This window comes from Phragmites australis, chromosome 6 (assembly GCF_958298935.1).
Source record: "Phragmites australis chromosome 6, lpPhrAust1.1, whole genome shotgun sequence".
NCBI lineage: Eukaryota > Viridiplantae > Streptophyta > Magnoliopsida > Poales > Poaceae > Phragmites > Phragmites australis.
This window is the reverse complement of record NC_084926.1, coordinates 40353893-40370558: the sequence shown is the minus strand read 5'-3', so window position 1 is coordinate 40370558 and position 16666 is coordinate 40353893. Positions and strand designations below refer to the sequence as shown.

General features: G+C 38.2%; 1 protein-coding gene across 5 annotated transcripts; it reads right to left on the bottom strand.

Moving 5' to 3' along the window:
- Positions 1 to 12276: 12276 nt before the first annotated feature.
- Positions 12277 to 15814, bottom strand: LOC133922460 (uncharacterized). 5 transcript variants are annotated; one of them, XR_009910466.1, is made up of 5 exons: positions 15659 to 15814; positions 15407 to 15549; positions 14851 to 14931; positions 12728 to 12779; positions 12277 to 12644 (listed from the first exon to the last, which is right to left on the bottom strand). XR_009910466.1 is itself a non-coding variant. In XM_062367816.1 (3 exons), exons 1-2 carry the CDS (start codon positions 15738 to 15740, stop codon positions 15452 to 15454), a joined length of 180 nt encoding a protein of 59 aa, XP_062223800.1. In that variant the 5' UTR covers positions 15741 to 15814; the 3' UTR covers positions 12277 to 12618; positions 15407 to 15451. The 5 variants fall into 5 exon arrangements, 2 of the variants coding, with proteins under 2 accessions (XP_062223800.1, XP_062223799.1); XR_009910465.1 differs by lacking the exon at positions 14851 to 14931; XR_009910467.1 differs by lacking the exon at positions 14851 to 14931 and having other exon boundaries at positions 12277 to 12618.
- Positions 15815 to 16666: the final 852 nt, after the last annotated feature.

The following is a 16666-nucleotide window of genomic DNA, read 5'->3' as shown; positions in this document are numbered from 1 at the left end:
GTAGAGAACATTGTCCATAGAACAACAATTGACGACAAAGATTAAGAATATAAGTCAAATAACATTGAATGTGAGGTAAGGATTTCTGTCTGTAAAAGCAAGCCAAGGATGCAATGTTTTAATGAGAAAAAACGTTGAAGAAACGATTATGTACATCCAACAAAGTGTAAGGATTTGGACCAACAGTCGGCTGTGCAGAGTTGGTAGATATCATATCTTAATGCTAAGGTGCACCAAAAACCGATACATCTCATTGGACAAGATTTGATATTTATAGTAGGCATTACAGCAATGACTGGTTTAATGGGCGATTAACAATCAGTATATCCACCGACGAACAGTGCTACAACCACTATGAATAGTGCTCCGACCATTGTGAACAGTACTATGACTATAGTAAACAAAACTCGGTTAGATGAACAGTACATCCAACTAGATAAACAGTAACTCTGACTAGATAAACAATAACTTTGACCAGTGAACAATACTTCATACCTACCACCAGTGACTATGATCAGTGGTCATGACCAGTGAGACAATCAGTGACCACGGTTTGTTTCAGTAGTTGTTCTCTGGACAAATGGAAGAGATGGTAGGATTCAAGTACATGTATACGTCAAGCATGTAGTCAAATTCAAGAAGGTCGAGTTGCAATAAAAGACACTCAGGTAGATTTATGGGAGTTTACGTTGTCGATTAGGAAATGTATGTTGGTTATAGGAAGTTTGAAGATCAAAAGGCATAGCTGAATCATATCTGTAAGTCTTGTTCAGTTCGAATTAGGAGTCATGATCTTTTATGGCTAAGACTTGTCGCCTTTTAAATATGAAAGGGTTATGACCAATTGAAAGAATGAACCAATCGATCAAAATACAATCTATCTTTCATTTTTATCTCTTTTGCCTAGCTTATATAGTCATGTTCTTTTTTTCAATCTACATTGCTATCTGTTCTTGATCTTAACGAGCAATGGCAAGCCGCCGACCATTCGCGCTCCAATGGGGTCCCTTCCGAGCGTGGGTGATGACGAAGGTCCGACAACGCAGTACAACGACTGGGGTATCCTGTCTGCTGCTAATCGAATTATGCATACGAGGTGCTCAGTGTTTGTCATGACATCTTTTCACGTCAACACACTTTTTGGCGACTGCGCTAGGGACTGAGTTGTTCGGCTTTCTCCTAGCCAAATTCTAAAGCCCTAGCCATGTCTACTTCGGAGATTGGCAAAGACAACATTATTATAGCATTGTATGACGAGTTGCCAGAAGAGGCGCGTTTGACAATCGAAGCCGACTTGGAGCAACGCCAACAACAGTTGCTCTCGCGCTATGTAAAGACTCGACAAGGCATATTCAAGAAAGAAGATTCTCCACCGCCTGCCGACCAAAGCCCTAAGGTACAAGCCAATGTGAGTTATCAACCCTCTCCTTCTCATCAAGAGGTTGCTATTATGATCAATCAATCTGTTGATGTAACCATAACTAATAGTGTTAAAAAGATGGTTGATGATACATTGATTGAGAAATTTTGGTCTTTAGTTTTGTAAATTCATGAGGAACAAAATCTGAAAAAACCTGCCACTAGTAGTGTTAGTGCTCTAATTTTACCTACTGTTGTTGATGCATTAACTAGTATTTATTATGCACATTTAAATAATCCTCATGATGGCCGAACTAACCTGGGTAGTGTTGCACCTAATCATGTTCCTTCTTATGCAATTAAAACTGATGTGACACAAAACCAATATGAAACACCATATGCTAAGCCTTATGCTTCATCTTCAGCTCAAGCTCATATAGCCAAAAGTTATCTCAATATGCAAACACCCTATTACCAAACCATAGCATATAGTATTCCACCTATACCATCACAAGGATCTAACATTCCTTATAGGCCTATACCTGAACAAAACTTCACCATACCACCTTCCTATCACTTCTTATGTGTCAAACATACCTACACCACCGCTTGAACCAGTAACTAATCCTATCTGGCTTGTGGCCGATTATACTAAAATCATGCGAGAGCAAGTAGCTACTATTTTGAGAGAACAATTTGGCTTAGATATTAGGAGAAAAACTCATGCATATCAAAAGCTGTATCTCGAGCACTATGACACAATCACATATCCTTGTGATTTTAAAGTTCCTGATTTTGTGAAGTTTATCAGGAGGATAATAGGACAATTAGGGAGCATGTAGGACAACTTTTTGCATAATTAGGTGAAGCTAGTTCTAATGATGTGCTGAAAATTAGATTATTTCATTTATCATTGTCTGGAACCACTTTTACTTTGTTTACATCTCTTGCTCCTAATTTAGTACATATGTGGTCTCAATTAAAAGAGAAATTCCATAAATATTTTTATAGCGCTGATACCGAATTGAGACTTTCACATTTGATATCGGTTAAGCAAAAATATAATGAACATGTTGCTGATTATATCAAGAGATTTAGAGATACAAAGAATTGATGTTTTAACTTGACACTTTCTGAAAAAGACTTAGCCGAATTAGCTTATTCGGGTTTATTGTCCCCTCTTAAAAGCTGGAAGGTTATGAATTTCAGGATGTTAGCCAAGTTTTGCAAAGAGCTCTTGTATTAGAAAACCGGGCTAAAGAGTCTAGGAATTTTTAAAAATCAAATGATAAATTTAGAATTGATCGTCCTAATGTTCATATGCTTGAGTATGAGTTTGAAACTTTGGATGATGGTGATAGTGATGTGTGTGTAGCTGAATGGGCTTGGTATTCTAAATCTAAACCATTTGTTTGCTCCACTCTTAAGCTGATTCCTCCTAAGAATCGGTAAGAGGAAATTAAGTTTAATTTTGTTGTAGCAAAGTGTAAAAGAATTTTTGATTATTTGCTACAAGAAAGACAAATTAGGCTTCCTCGTGGTCATGTGGTTCGACCATTAGAAGAATTGAGGAAGCGAGCTTATTGTAAATGACATAACTCATATTCTCATGCAACTAACGATTGCAATATTTTTTATCGACATATTCAATCGGCCATTAACGAAGGACAATTAAAATTCTTGGAGATGCAAGTTAACAAGCAACCGTTCCCGGTTAATGTTATTGATCTCCAAGACAAGAGTATTCTAATTTGGCCAACTCAAGCCGAAACAGCTAAAGGAAAAAATGTAATCGTTGGTGAAGATAGACCAAAACCTTTAGAAGAAAACAAGAATTTGCTAAAAGAAGTACTACTTGAAAAGACTCCCGAAGGCAAGGAATTGATCAAAGTTGTATTGAACACTTCGACCCCTGGGGGGCATGGCAATGATAGGATGATCAAACCCAAAAATCCGGAGGTTGGTAGGTTGAAGATTAATAAAGCAAAGGGACATGATAAGGTTGTGAAATTCAAACCCACTTTCAAGCAACTTCTGTCCAAGTATGAAAAAGATAAGGCAGTCCAAACTCATATGAATCAGCCAAATAATCTCAAGCAATCAAGATCACCTTTGAAGCAAGAAGTGCATGATCATCATCAACCAAAGGAGGATTATGTTGCTGCTACTCACCCACCACTTGGGTCTGTGCCATGGCCATGGATGCCTCCTCCGATGTCTTTTCCTCCTTACCCAACGTGGGGTTACAATGGTATGTGGATGCTTCCTCCTCCTGCGCAATTAAATTATTTTCATCTGGGTTGGACGACACCACATAGACCAGTTTTTGATAGAATATCACATCATGTCCATGACCGATTGGGGCATACAAATCGGTTTAGCGATGTTAGACAAGCTAAGAGTGCAAAGAAAATATATCGGGTCATGGATAGTGGAGTTTCTACTCAAATATTAGATTTTAATGTTGTTGAAACAAGGATCACTATTGCTGATATTATTGAAATTGGTTCAATGAAAGTGGCTGCCGAAGAACTTGGCAAGGGACCGATTGTTATTACCAACAAATTGTCAAATCTAAAAATATATCTACTGTTGTTTATGCTGTTCCAAAGGATGATAATCATGAGGCAAGTAGCAGCAAGCCGCTTTCTAAGTATCTACAGTTGAGGTGGTGTCCCTTTGGCTTATATCACACGAAAAAGAGAAGATTCCAGTGGCTACGCAAGCAGGAATTAATAGAGCACCGAGCTAAAAAGTTGCGGGATGATACTTTCAATGAAGTTAAGTCAATATAACCTGCGAAGCAAGTGTGGAGACCAAAGTTAAATGCAATGATAACTCCTACAACAGCCCCTTTGTCAGCAACAATACCGGTGCTTATGCAAAAAGACAAGGAAGATGAGGATTTGATTGATTATAATGATTCACCGGTGCATACTAATGATGCTTCACCGATTGAAGGTATGGATATAAATATAGTTTTTATGTTACCTTCAGAATTTCGTGCTATAGATGAAGGTGAAGTAGCTCAATTGGACTTGAGGCCAAATGAGACAATTTTTGAAAAGCTAAAGGAGAAATATCGGCATTTGAAGTCATTATATGCGAAGGGTCATATTAATGGGAAACCGATCTCTAAGATGCTTGTTGATGATGAAGTTGCTGTAAAATTGATGCCATACTCAATTTTGAGATGACAACGAATTAATGAAAACTAATTTAGTGCTCAATGGATTTGCAGGTGATTCTAACGAGGCCAAAGGGGTTATCTCTATGGAGCTCACTATTGAAAACAAGACATTATTCACCGCCTTCTTCGTCATCGAGGTGCAAGGTACCTATAGTGTTATTCTTAGGTGTGATTGGATTCATGCGAATAATCGTGTGCCTTCCACCTTATATCAATTTTTAATTCAATAGGTGGATGATGAGGTAGAGATAATTCATGCAGATACTTCGACCTATGCTGCTTTAGCCGATGCTTCAACCGATTGGAGATACAATAATGTTGAGTGCTTGTCAGGTCTTGATTTTTTAGATTATGATTTTCTTAGTGTCTCCAAGGACGGATTTGTACCCGTGGTTGTAAAGCTGACTTGTGATAATCGGCTAAATGACATGGTGTATCAATGAGTGGAGATTGAAATTTAGAATAGTTGTACAAGTGTATGGAGCAATATCGATCAGATAAGAATGATATTTGTGAGGGCATTGAATATTTAGATGAGTTAGATAAGTTAGGTAAATGTTTTTCATCGGCAGATTCATTAGAAGAGGTTGATATAGGTGATAATAGTATTCCAAGGCCGACGTTTTTAAATAAAAACATGAAAGTCGATTACAAGGCTAAAATAATCGAGTTGCTTAGAGAGTATATTGATTATTTTGCTTGGAAATATCATGAGATGCCGGAACCTGACTGAGGGTTAGTGGAACATCGGGTGTCTATTAAAACGGGATTTAAGCCTTATAAACACCCCCTAGAAGGTTTAATCCTAATACGTATGATCAGATCAAGGAATAAATAGACCGATTGTTGAAAGCAGAATTTATTAGGCTATGCAGGTATGCTGATTATATTTCCAACATCGTCCCGGTGGAGAAGAAGAGTAGCGCTAACTTACGAGTTTGCATTAATTTTAGAGATTTAAATAAAGCTACTACTAAAAACAAATACCATATGCCTATAAACAACATGTTAATTAATGATACTTTAGGACATAGAATAATTAGTTTTCTTGTGGTAATGCTATTTATAATAAAAAATTTATGACCGAGGATGATATGTCTAAAATGGTTTTTCGTTATCTTGGTTTTGTTGGTCTATTTGAGTGATTGGTTATAACATTTGGTTTAAAAAATACTGGTGCTACTTATCAAAGGGTTATGAATTTAATTTTTCATGATCTACTTGGTGTCATATTAGAAGTATATATTGATGACATAGTTGTTAAATTGGATGATGATGATTCTCATTTAGCCGATTTATGTTTAGCCTTTGAAAGAATGTGTCGGTATGATCTGAAAATGAATCAACTCAAATATACTTTTGGTGTGTCAGCTTAAAAGTTTTTAGGCTTTATATACATGAGAAGAGCATAGAGATTGATCCTAATAAAATAAAAACTATAAAAAAGTTCAATCCCTTACATGCAAAAGAGACATGCAAAATTTTTTGGGCAAGGTTAATTACTTGAGAAGGTTCATATCAAACTTATCAGGAAAGGTTAATGCTTTTACACCTATACCTCGGTTGAAGAATGAGACCGAATTCACTTAGGGGGCAAAACAATAATTTGCATTTGATGAAATCAAGAAATATTTGTCTACTCCGCTGGTGCTTCGGGTGCCTAAAGGCGGATTGCCTTTTGGCTATATATCGATGTGGGAGATGATGTGATTGATGCTATTTTAGTATAAGAAATTAATGGTAAAGAGCATGCAATCACTTACTTGAGCCGATGTCTTTTGGAAGTGGAAATAAGGTACGTCGTTATTGAAAAATTATGTTTTTATATATTATGCTTGCACAAAGTTAAGATATTATTTACTATCTAGTACTACTTGTGTAGTAGCATGTCAAGCTGATGTAGTTAAATATATATTTCAAAAACCAATTTTAAGTGACAGAATTGGTAAATGAGCTTATGCACTTATAGAATACGATTTGGCTTATGAATCTTTGAAAACTATGAGAGACCAAATTGTAGCTAATTTTATTGTTGACCATCGGATTGATAATAAATATGATTTAGATATCGGTTTTATATCTATTAAACCATAGAAGCTTTATTTTAATGGTTCAGCTTGTGGGGTTAGACAAGGTGTTGATCTTGTTTTTTTGTGTCATCTAGATATGTTGTTTTTGAAACATCTTATTGTTTAGAGTATTTTTGTATCAATAATCAAGCTGAACATGAAGCTTTCTTATTAGGATTAGAAATTTTAAGCTTTATGGGCGTAAAGAACATAGAGTTTTTTGGTGATTGGCTACTAGTTGTCCAGCAAGTTTTCGGTAATTATCAATATTTTAACGGATTACTAAATAGCTTTATTGATAAATGCTTGAACATTATTGCTATTTTGGATGATTTTGTTGTCAAGCATGTGTCTAGAGATGATAATTTTAGAGCTAATAACTTAGCACAACAAGCATCCGGTTATCAAGTTAATAGAGCAAAATTCTTTGTGATTAAAAGATCGATGCTTGAGAGTGTTGATCATTGTATAGCCCGAACATAAATTTGTAGGTTCGGTTGAGTCTTCTTCATTGAGTGAAAAGGCTGGAGTTGCTAGAATTGAAGATCGGAGGAAGCCTCTTATTGATTATTTGAAAGATCTAAGCAAGAGTGTTGATAGAAATATTCGACGGCAAACTTTTTAGATATACATTGTTAAATGATGATTTATATCATCGAACTGTAGATGGTGTACTTCTCAAATGCTTGGATTCAGATGAAGCTAGGATTGCTATGGAAGAAGTGCATGAAGACATATGTGACATGCATCAATCAACACGCAAGATGAAGTGGTTATTGAAAAGAGCTAGTTTTATTGGCCTACTATACTAAATGATTGCTTTAGGTATTATAAAGGATGCGAGGTATACCAAAAGTTTGGCGACATTCAATTAGTTCCTGCTGCTATGATGCATCATATTATCAAACTATGGCCGTTCCGAGGTTTGGGTTTGGATTTCATCGGTCATATACATCATCCGTTCTCTAAAGGTCATCGCTTTATTTTGGCAGCTACTAATTATTTATTTAAGTGGACTAAAGTTATTTCTCTTAAGAACGTGACATATAAGAAGATAATTAATTTTATATTAGAGCATATTGTTCATAGATTCTGCATTCTGCATACTTTAACTATGGATCAAGGTACTTTATTCATGTCACATCAGGTACGTGAATTTGCCGAGTCATTGAAAATTAAGCTTCTCAATTCATCTCTATATTATGCTCAGGCCAATGGTCAGGTTGAGTCTAGTAATAAAATTTTGATTAAGCTCATTAAGAAAAAAATAGAGAAACATCCTAAAAGATGGCATGAAGTTCTATCAGAGGCTTTGTTGGCATACCGTATATGTAGACACGGTGCACTAAAGTAACGTCGTATGAACTTGTTTATGGTTAAGAAGCTGTTTTACATATTGAAGTAAATCTTAATGCTTCAGATTGGTCGAGCAGAGTAACCTCTTGGTTGTGGATTATTACAGTTTAATGATTGACATGATTAATGAAGTGACAGATGAAAGGTTGAAGGCTTTGAGGGAGATCGAGAAGGATAAATCAAGAGTAGTCAAAGCCTACAATAAGAAGGTAAGAGCAAAGTCATTTCAGATTGAAGACCTTGTGTGGAAGACTATTTTGCCTATAGGATCGAATGATAGTAAGTTTGGCAAATGGCCTCCGAGTTGGGAAGGCCCATATAAAGTTGTAAGTATTGTTCCTGGAAATTCTTACTTGCTAGAACTTTTGCAAGGAGAGAAATCGCCTAGAGCTATCAATGGGCGATATTTGAAGAAATTTTATCCTAGCGTGTGGCAAGACGCTTAAAGGAATATAGCCGATGTATTGATTACAATCGTCCTAAGGAATATTTATGGCCGGTGTCTTAATCATCACCCTAAGTAGGTAGGAAGGGAGATGATATATTTTTTAGTGAGCAAGCTTCACTAAAAAACAGGAGGGCATGTGTTAGTGACAAGATTTGACATTTATAGTGGTCATTGTGGCAATGATTGGCTTAATGGGCGACCAGCGATCAGTACACCCACTGATAAACAATGCTTCAACATAGATCAGTACATCCACTGATAAACAATGCTTCAACAATGATGAACAGTGCTCCATCCAGCGATCAGTATATCCACCGATGAACAGTGCTCCGACCACAATAAACAATACTCGGCTAGATGAACAGTACATTCGACCAGTGAACAATACTTCATGGCCACGACCAGTGAGGCGATCAGTGATCACGGTTTGTTTCAGCAATTAGTCTCTGGACAGGTGGAAGAGCTTGTCGAATTCAAGTATATGGATTCATCAAGTATGTAGTCGAATCTAAGAAGACTGAGTTGCAATAAAAGACACTCGGGTAGATATATGGGAGTTTACATGGTTGATTAGGAAAGGTATGTTAGTTATAGGAAGCTTGGAGATCAAAAGGCATAGCCGAATCATATCTATAAGTCTTGTTCGATTTGAATTAGGGCTAAGATCTGCTACCCTTTAAATATGAGAGGGTCATGGCCGATCAAAATAATGAACCAATCGATCAAAACACAATCTATCTTTCGTTTTTATCTCTTTTGCCTAGCTTTTGTAGTCCTGTTATCTCTTCCAATCTACATTGCTATCTGTTCTTGATCTCAATGACCAAGGGCAAGCCGCTGGCCATTCGCACTCCAATGGGGTTCCTCTCGAGCGTGGGTGATGATGAAGGTCCGACAACCCAACGTCACGACCGGGGTATCCTAGGTGCTGCTCGTCGGATTGTGCACACGAGGTGCTCAGTGTTTGGAGTGATATCTTTTCGCGTCAACACATCTATGTAAAGATTGGATTACAATCTTTGTCAATAACTAGAGGCACTTATAGAAATCAACATAATATTCTAAACCGTTAAGGCCTGACCACCCACCGCTACAATATCTTGCAATTTATGCAAGAAATGAAATGGTAGGTTGCTAAAGTATCACCCTACTTGTAGGTTTCATCTATCTAAATAAATATAGAAAATATTAAACATCTTAGGCAATGCTTACAATGGTCCAAGGAGAATATGAGACCTATGAGTCTATGACTATTGAAATGTCCAAACTAAAGAATATATCCTTCTCTCCATCCCCATGGGCAAGAGAACGGTAACTGGGATAATTAGATCATTCTGATTATTAAGTTTTAATCTTTACTTTGATTATTTTCTTGCTTGCCCTAATATATAACTATTGCCAACTATATATAGCTGGACAACTAAAGAGTCATAATCTTAATCCAACTAACTATTAAATCAAATCCAACTCTATCTCCTAGCTAATTCTATCTTTGAACAAATCAAATCCTAAATTACCAAACTTATCTCCTAATTAAAAAATGTAACCTATCTCCTAACTTGATCCCATGCTCTATTATGCCTATATCATTTCCCTCCTTACCATGAAACAACTCATATTCGAGTTGAATTTCTTGTGCATCAGAATCAGCCATTATTGTTGTATTGTTATGTAGTCATATCTTATTCTTCTAGTTTCAGAAAATAAATCCCCTTCATTGAACATTGACGTAGGTGATCTTTAGAAAATGGCTCAGGACAAATGAAGCATAACTATTTTGTACGGAGATCAGCCATCTCATGTGTAGTTATGTGCCATATGCGTTGTCCAACATCTAAGGTGAAAGAAGGAACTACAAGAATTGGAGAGGATCAACGACCTTGCTGACCTTCATGATGGGCTATTGAAGATAACCGCAAGCTAGCTGTTGTTATTGCTTATGGTGTAGTAGCTGATGTTGTTATTGTTGATGCTATTGGGCAAGAATAGGCTTGAAGAGAAGGGTTTTTAGATTCTTCATAGGGACATTGTTCATATGCACGTGCCAAACTCATGGTTTCCTCAAGATCGGATGGATTCTGAAGCTCAACATAAATGTTAAGAGATCTCCCAAGTCCCATGGTGAATAAGTTGACTTGTTGCTTGGGAATGGGAGATGGAGCAACTTGAGAAAGAAGGGCCAAAAACTTCTTTTGATATTCATGCACTGAATTCATCTTTATGAGAATCACCCAAAGGATTGCTGCGAATTGGAGGACCGAAGCACATGTTGATATAATGCTAAAAAATGGACCACTTTACTCTGACATGATCTCGTTCAAACTGCATAACCATTGTTGAACATCGCCGGTCATATGATAAGAAGCTAGCCATATCTTGTCATTCTTCAGTGTCTGTACCCACGAAAGAACTGCTCATAACGGTTCAACCAAGGCAAAGGATCTTCATTTCCATTGAAAAATTAGAGAAGGTAAGCTTATGAAAGCGAGGAGTGCACTGATCATTATCTGAGCCTTCTGATTTGCCCTTGAAAGGACCCGAGGTGGCGGAAGAAGCCAAACCTGAGGTGCTGAAATTCTTCTCTCATTCATCCTAACGAGCCTCGATTGCTTCAACTTTCGTCAAAAGTTTCTCCATCATCTTTCCGAGAAGTTCTATGGTGTAAGCATTGCCACCCATAATGGTGATTGCAAGCTGACTATTTATTTGAGGATCCGACGGCTGAAAACAGAGCAGTTGCGACAGAATAAGGGAATACAAAAAATGAAATTTAGTGCAATTTGGGCTGGCGGCTGAATTGAGCTGGCTGTTGTGGATTTTGATGGTCTGTAGGAAAAAAAAATTGGTTGCTAGGGCCTCTAGCGGTTGTTGTTTGGAAGAAATTGGAGTGATTGCATCAGTAATTTAATGGCCGGAGAGGGTGTCGACGGCGTGGGCAGGAGTTGTGGAGTGATGGTTCCAGGGCAGAAGCTTGGCGACAGCGTGGTGCAGGGGTTGGTGGAGCGACAGCGACGTGGAGTAGGGGCTAGTGGAACAAGAGGGCGATGATGGCGTGGAGGAGCAGGATCTGGCAATGGCATGTAAGAGGGCGTGCAGTGGCAGGATCGGTGTCTCTGGATACCAAAATTAGAGAACGGTAACTGGGATAACTAGATCACCCTGATTATTAGGCTATGATTTTTACTTTGATTACTTTTTTGCTTGCCCTACTACACAGGTATTGCCAACTATATATATAGTGACAACTAAAGAGCCATAATACTAATCCAACTAACTCTTAAATTGAATCCAACTCTATCACCTAGTTAATTCTACCAAAAGTCCTAAATTACCAAACTTATCTCCTAACTTTATCTCATACTCTATTACACTTATATCATTCCTGAATAAGCACTAAGCTTCATCACTTCAACGGTTCTTTCCCATTCACTAATCACATATTATTGCCCCTACATCATTAGCAACCAAAATAAAAACCCAAAGATGCTCAACTAAGCCATCGCTTAGGCTTTTGGTAGCTTACATAGATTCCCTTATCCACCCTAACCTTTTCTCAATTAGTTAATCTTTAATGTCCTCATCATAAATGTACCAATCATTCCTGTACTTTTAAGTTTTCATGCCTGATATTGACGCGCTCCCCTTAGCGATAATTTACAGGAAAAGCTAAACACTGTTAATGGGTATTATTTGGTGGCCCAAGGCAGTGTCCAAGCAAGGAAGATCATGCTCAAGATGCTCTGAATCAAGCTGATTGTGACATCAAACTTTGTGGTTCATTAGTGAGGATGGGGGGAAAAAAAAGGGGAAAGGCTGGAAAAGAACAGCACTAACAGCATCCGGAAGGGTGGAGCGCACATAACCGCCATCACGGGTTTTATTAGAAGGTATCTTTTGATTATGTGACAGTTACAAACACATATAGCTAAAGTGGCAGCAATTACGCAATTACAAACACAAACAGCACTAATATGAATTCTTCTTCTGTACATCACTGGCATTTTTGTTCCATATATGCGATTAGGATAATGACAAAGAAATACAAAGGCAGCAAAGACTATGATCAACTAATAGTTTCAATCACGCATAGGTGGATCCAGAGCCAACAAGGAGGGAGACTCTCCTTCCTCTTCTTTCTCATTCCGCTCCTCTTTTCTCTTCTTCCTTCCTCCTCCTCAAGCCCCGTGGATCCACCGCTGATCGGACGCAAGTATATTTCAGGCTACTTGTAGAATATATAGTCAATAAAACTCAAGAGATAGATACTTCATAGAAAAAACAGCATCTTGTGATTGAAAAAAGTACTTTTCAAGATTATAGATGACCAAAGAAGGATGATGGGTTCTTGCATCACAACCTGCAATCCCCATTCATTAGTGGGCTCTGCGCATGGAAGATCCCTCACATTTTCAAGCTTTCATACTTAGTAGCAAAACAAAGTGGACGACTAGTTGATCATTAGGTCTACAATCTAGCAATTATTTAAGAGAACACTTGCCATCAAGCAAACGGTAAGCACAGAGGCATCAAATAAAGGGGCCCATAAAGCTAAAGACAAAGGCAATAAGAGTTCCAAATCTTAGCACAGTGGTTATTAAAGTAAAAGGCATATGTGAAATTCCAAAGCATATTGCAGATCGATCAGAGGATCAGGGTTCGGTGCGAACTGAACAATTAGGGGACACTTAAACAAAGCTGGATTTCAACTTTCACCAAAAGTTTATTGTGATCTTTTTCTTCAAATAACAAGTAAGGTGAAGCAAGGTCAGGAACAACGAATCTCTTTATGATAAACAGATCCATTTTGCAAGCTCCTTATTACAGATAGGTCATACACAGAATCGAACTAATGACATATACAATGCTTGAATTATCGATGTAGATGCTACATAGTGGGTTCTTTTGTATTACTTAGTTTTGATACATAGTTTTAGATCCTGACCAACTTAAACACAACAATGCCCGATAACTTAAAGATAGAACCTGTGTTGGACCTCCCAGAAAGTCCCTCGATAAAGAAAAGGTGTTAAAATAATGTAACTTTTAAGGTGGAGTGCTATTAGACTTCTCAATATACCCACTAACCCAGCGACCAAATTTTAGTCTAAGACATCTGCTTACACGTCCTACAGATGGAATGCAGAACCGCAACTTATTATAAAAATAGACTTTCAGGAGAAAATATGATGTCAGAGTAGAAACAAAAATACATGGAAATGCTTAAACATATATCTGCTGAGAGATATTAATTCTCAATATTATTGATTTCAGCACTGATGTTTCCATCCATGCTGATAATTTTCTATGAATACCATGCCTTTCTGTTACAAGTTTTACATCAGTGCAGTGAAATATCAATATTCAGAACAATGACAAATTACGCACAGAATGAATCCTACATATGACGTCATACAGTACAGGAACTGGAAATCAGAAAATAAATAGCATCCTTCCATAAAGAAATTATTTGCTGCCTTAATGTAAACAACAACGACATCAATTTATCATTTGACTTAGTCAAGGACCTATAAGGCTATAACTAAGATAAGGGACAAATAACGGCCACCTATTCAAATGTATCATCACATGATTGTTTTACTCCTTAGTCCTCCCATAGCATCCCATGGTTATTGACCCCCCCCCCAAGGGCGCCTTTGTAGGATGGATGGGGCCTAACTTTATTTTAAATTGAGTTCCATTTTCAGATAAATGTCAAAAAATCTACTAATGTCAGGAAAAAACAACAAGAAACTTCAGGGTTTTTTTTCTAAAAGAGAAAGGAAAATGGATGAAGTAGTTAACAACCTCATTTCTAGTTGGTGAGGCAGTGAAAGCTGTGGATGACACTTCCGAAGAAGTGTTTAAATTAGAGAATTACCATCCCATGGACATCAAATAAATCAAAGATACCACGAAGCACTAATCACATAAATATCTATAGGACCTTCTTTCTAATGTAGTCCAAGGATTCTTTCACTGCAATTGTCTGGAACCAAATTTGTGCTTAAAAAATTACTATGCTTGCCTTCAACGCTAGCTATCTTCTGTGCCCAGGCAGTAGTAAACATTTTTCATATGTGTGATATTTCAATCATGCAGGGCAGCCCTAATTTGCTGCAGGATTTCAATTTGTAGACACAGGAGAACTCGTAAAAACCTAGCTCAATTCAGATCACCTAGTTGATGGAAATATTAGAAATGATCAAGGGTGACAATGGTACCAAATATTCGATCACAACTAGACCAAAGGTACACAAAAAAGTGTTGGTTATCTAATGTAGAGTCGTAGGCACAAAAAGAGAAACTGAAATGCACTTGGCACAGCATTGTAGCACTCCTACCTTTAATAAACTCTTAAATGCACAGATCAAAGGATCGAAGAATGCAAAGCTTATTTGCCAGTAGCATGCACAGTCTCATTCGCTTACCACACAAAAGATAATACAGCAGCAGCAGCCTTTGTCCCAAGCAAGTTGGGGTAGGCTAGAGATGACACCCACAAGATCCAGCTAAAAAGATGATGAGAAAACAATAATGATAATAAAGGTACTAAGTAATAGTAAAAAAATTAAAAGTAATAATGATACAAGGAGACTGATGACACAAAAGATAATGCAAGATATAATCTAATCACTAGGATGATAGCTGAAGAGAATCACTGCAAAGACAGCTCCTTCAATACTATCTATCTGAATTACCTAAACGAGAGTATCATGCTTTGCACACATACTGCATCGTTTGCACACTCCAACGAATACACCTTGCAAATCTTAACAGGGATCACGGCGCAACAAAGAAGGCTCAGAAAAAGAATCATACGAAATGTGTGACAGTCACATTGATAAACTTTTTTCCTCCAAAATTTGTATATAGAAATTATAACGCCGCAATTTCAAAGGGCAATCAGTAACACTTAGTACATTATTGCAACGATTATGTGAAGAAGAAGCAGAACAGCAAATATGACTATTTTCATTATCTAACCAAACGAGCGCGTCTCCACGGAAGTGTTCATCTCTACGCAGCGACTCACACGTCCTTCCCGGCGCCGTCGAGGGCCTTGAGACCCTCCGCCACCGCCCGCGCGCGGTTTTGCGCCTGCCTCTCAACCGCCACGAAGTATATGCCTGCACGGAGACACCAGAGAAGCGATTAGCCGCAGGGACCACGACGGAATGGGGTGGAAGGATTCAGAAGCAGAGCAGCAGGGCCTAGAGTTTAAGGTCGGGCACTTACTTACGGCGCTGCCGAGGGCGCAGATCCAGAGGATGCGCTGCGACCACCTCTCGCCCACCACGCCTCGGCCCCCCAGCCCCATCCTCCTCCCGCGGCCGCCGCCGGCGAAGCAGCCGCACCCGCTCGCTTCGACTTGCGCTCTGCCGTCCCGGCCGGCTCGCGGTTGCCCGACAAGTAGGCCCCACGGGGCGAGTACGTGGTCCGAGGTGAATGGCTTGTTGGGCTGGGCCCCCGGAGTTGGTCTGCTTAGGAGCCTGATGGGCTTAAATAGCAGTGTATGGTCTGCTAAGTAAATGACGAGTTTTTTATTTTTATAACTAATATTTAAATATACAAATTCCTGATGGCAAGATTTGCATAAATAGTCTTCAACCACCCCTGAAATTGCTCACTTTGAGAAGACGGTAAGGATATCACGGTGGCAGCGCCACCCCTTACTGTCCTTTTAAAGGGTGGGTAGGGCCCATCCCTCGCACACGCAGGCGTATCGCTATCTGAGAGGGCGGTTAGCCTCTTTACCGCACTCTCAGGGGTGGTTAGCCTTCGACCCTCACTCCTCTCCACTAGTATAAAAAAGTTGAAAATCAGTCAAAATAGTCATTTAAATCTAAAAAAGAAAGAGATAGGAGGAGAGGAGAGGGAGGCAGCGCAGCAAAGCTCTATTGTTTTTTATATGTGAATTTTGGATCTCGTTTTTCGGTAATTTTTTTATACTTATGTTTTTATTAGCAATTAAAGTATCACTACATCTAGCGTTTAACGACATAAAAATAGTTATATTATATGAGACATAGGGTTTAGAAAGGTAAGATATGCTGTCTTTTATAGTATATTGTAAAGATCAATTTTGATATGGTAGGATAGCCATCAGATGAATAAGAGTATTTAGTGTACGTGTATGTTACATGTTATTTACGTAATTGTGTCTATATTTTTATGGTAGTATATATTACGTGTAGGATATATTTCGACATGGTATGATATATTACATGTATGTTCTATGCTGTT

What these genes read in the sequence shown, in the direction of transcription:
- LOC133922460 (XM_062367816.1), bottom strand. Translation starts at nt 15,740, where the DNA reads ATGGGGCTGGGGGGCCGAGGCGTGGTGGGCGAGAGGTGGTCGCAGCGC. An exon ending in CGCCCTCGGCAGCGCCGTAA is followed by an intron (nt 15,550 to 15,658) that starts GTAAGTGCCCGA and finishes GTCTCCGTGCAG; the next exon opens with GCATATACTTCGTGGCGGTT.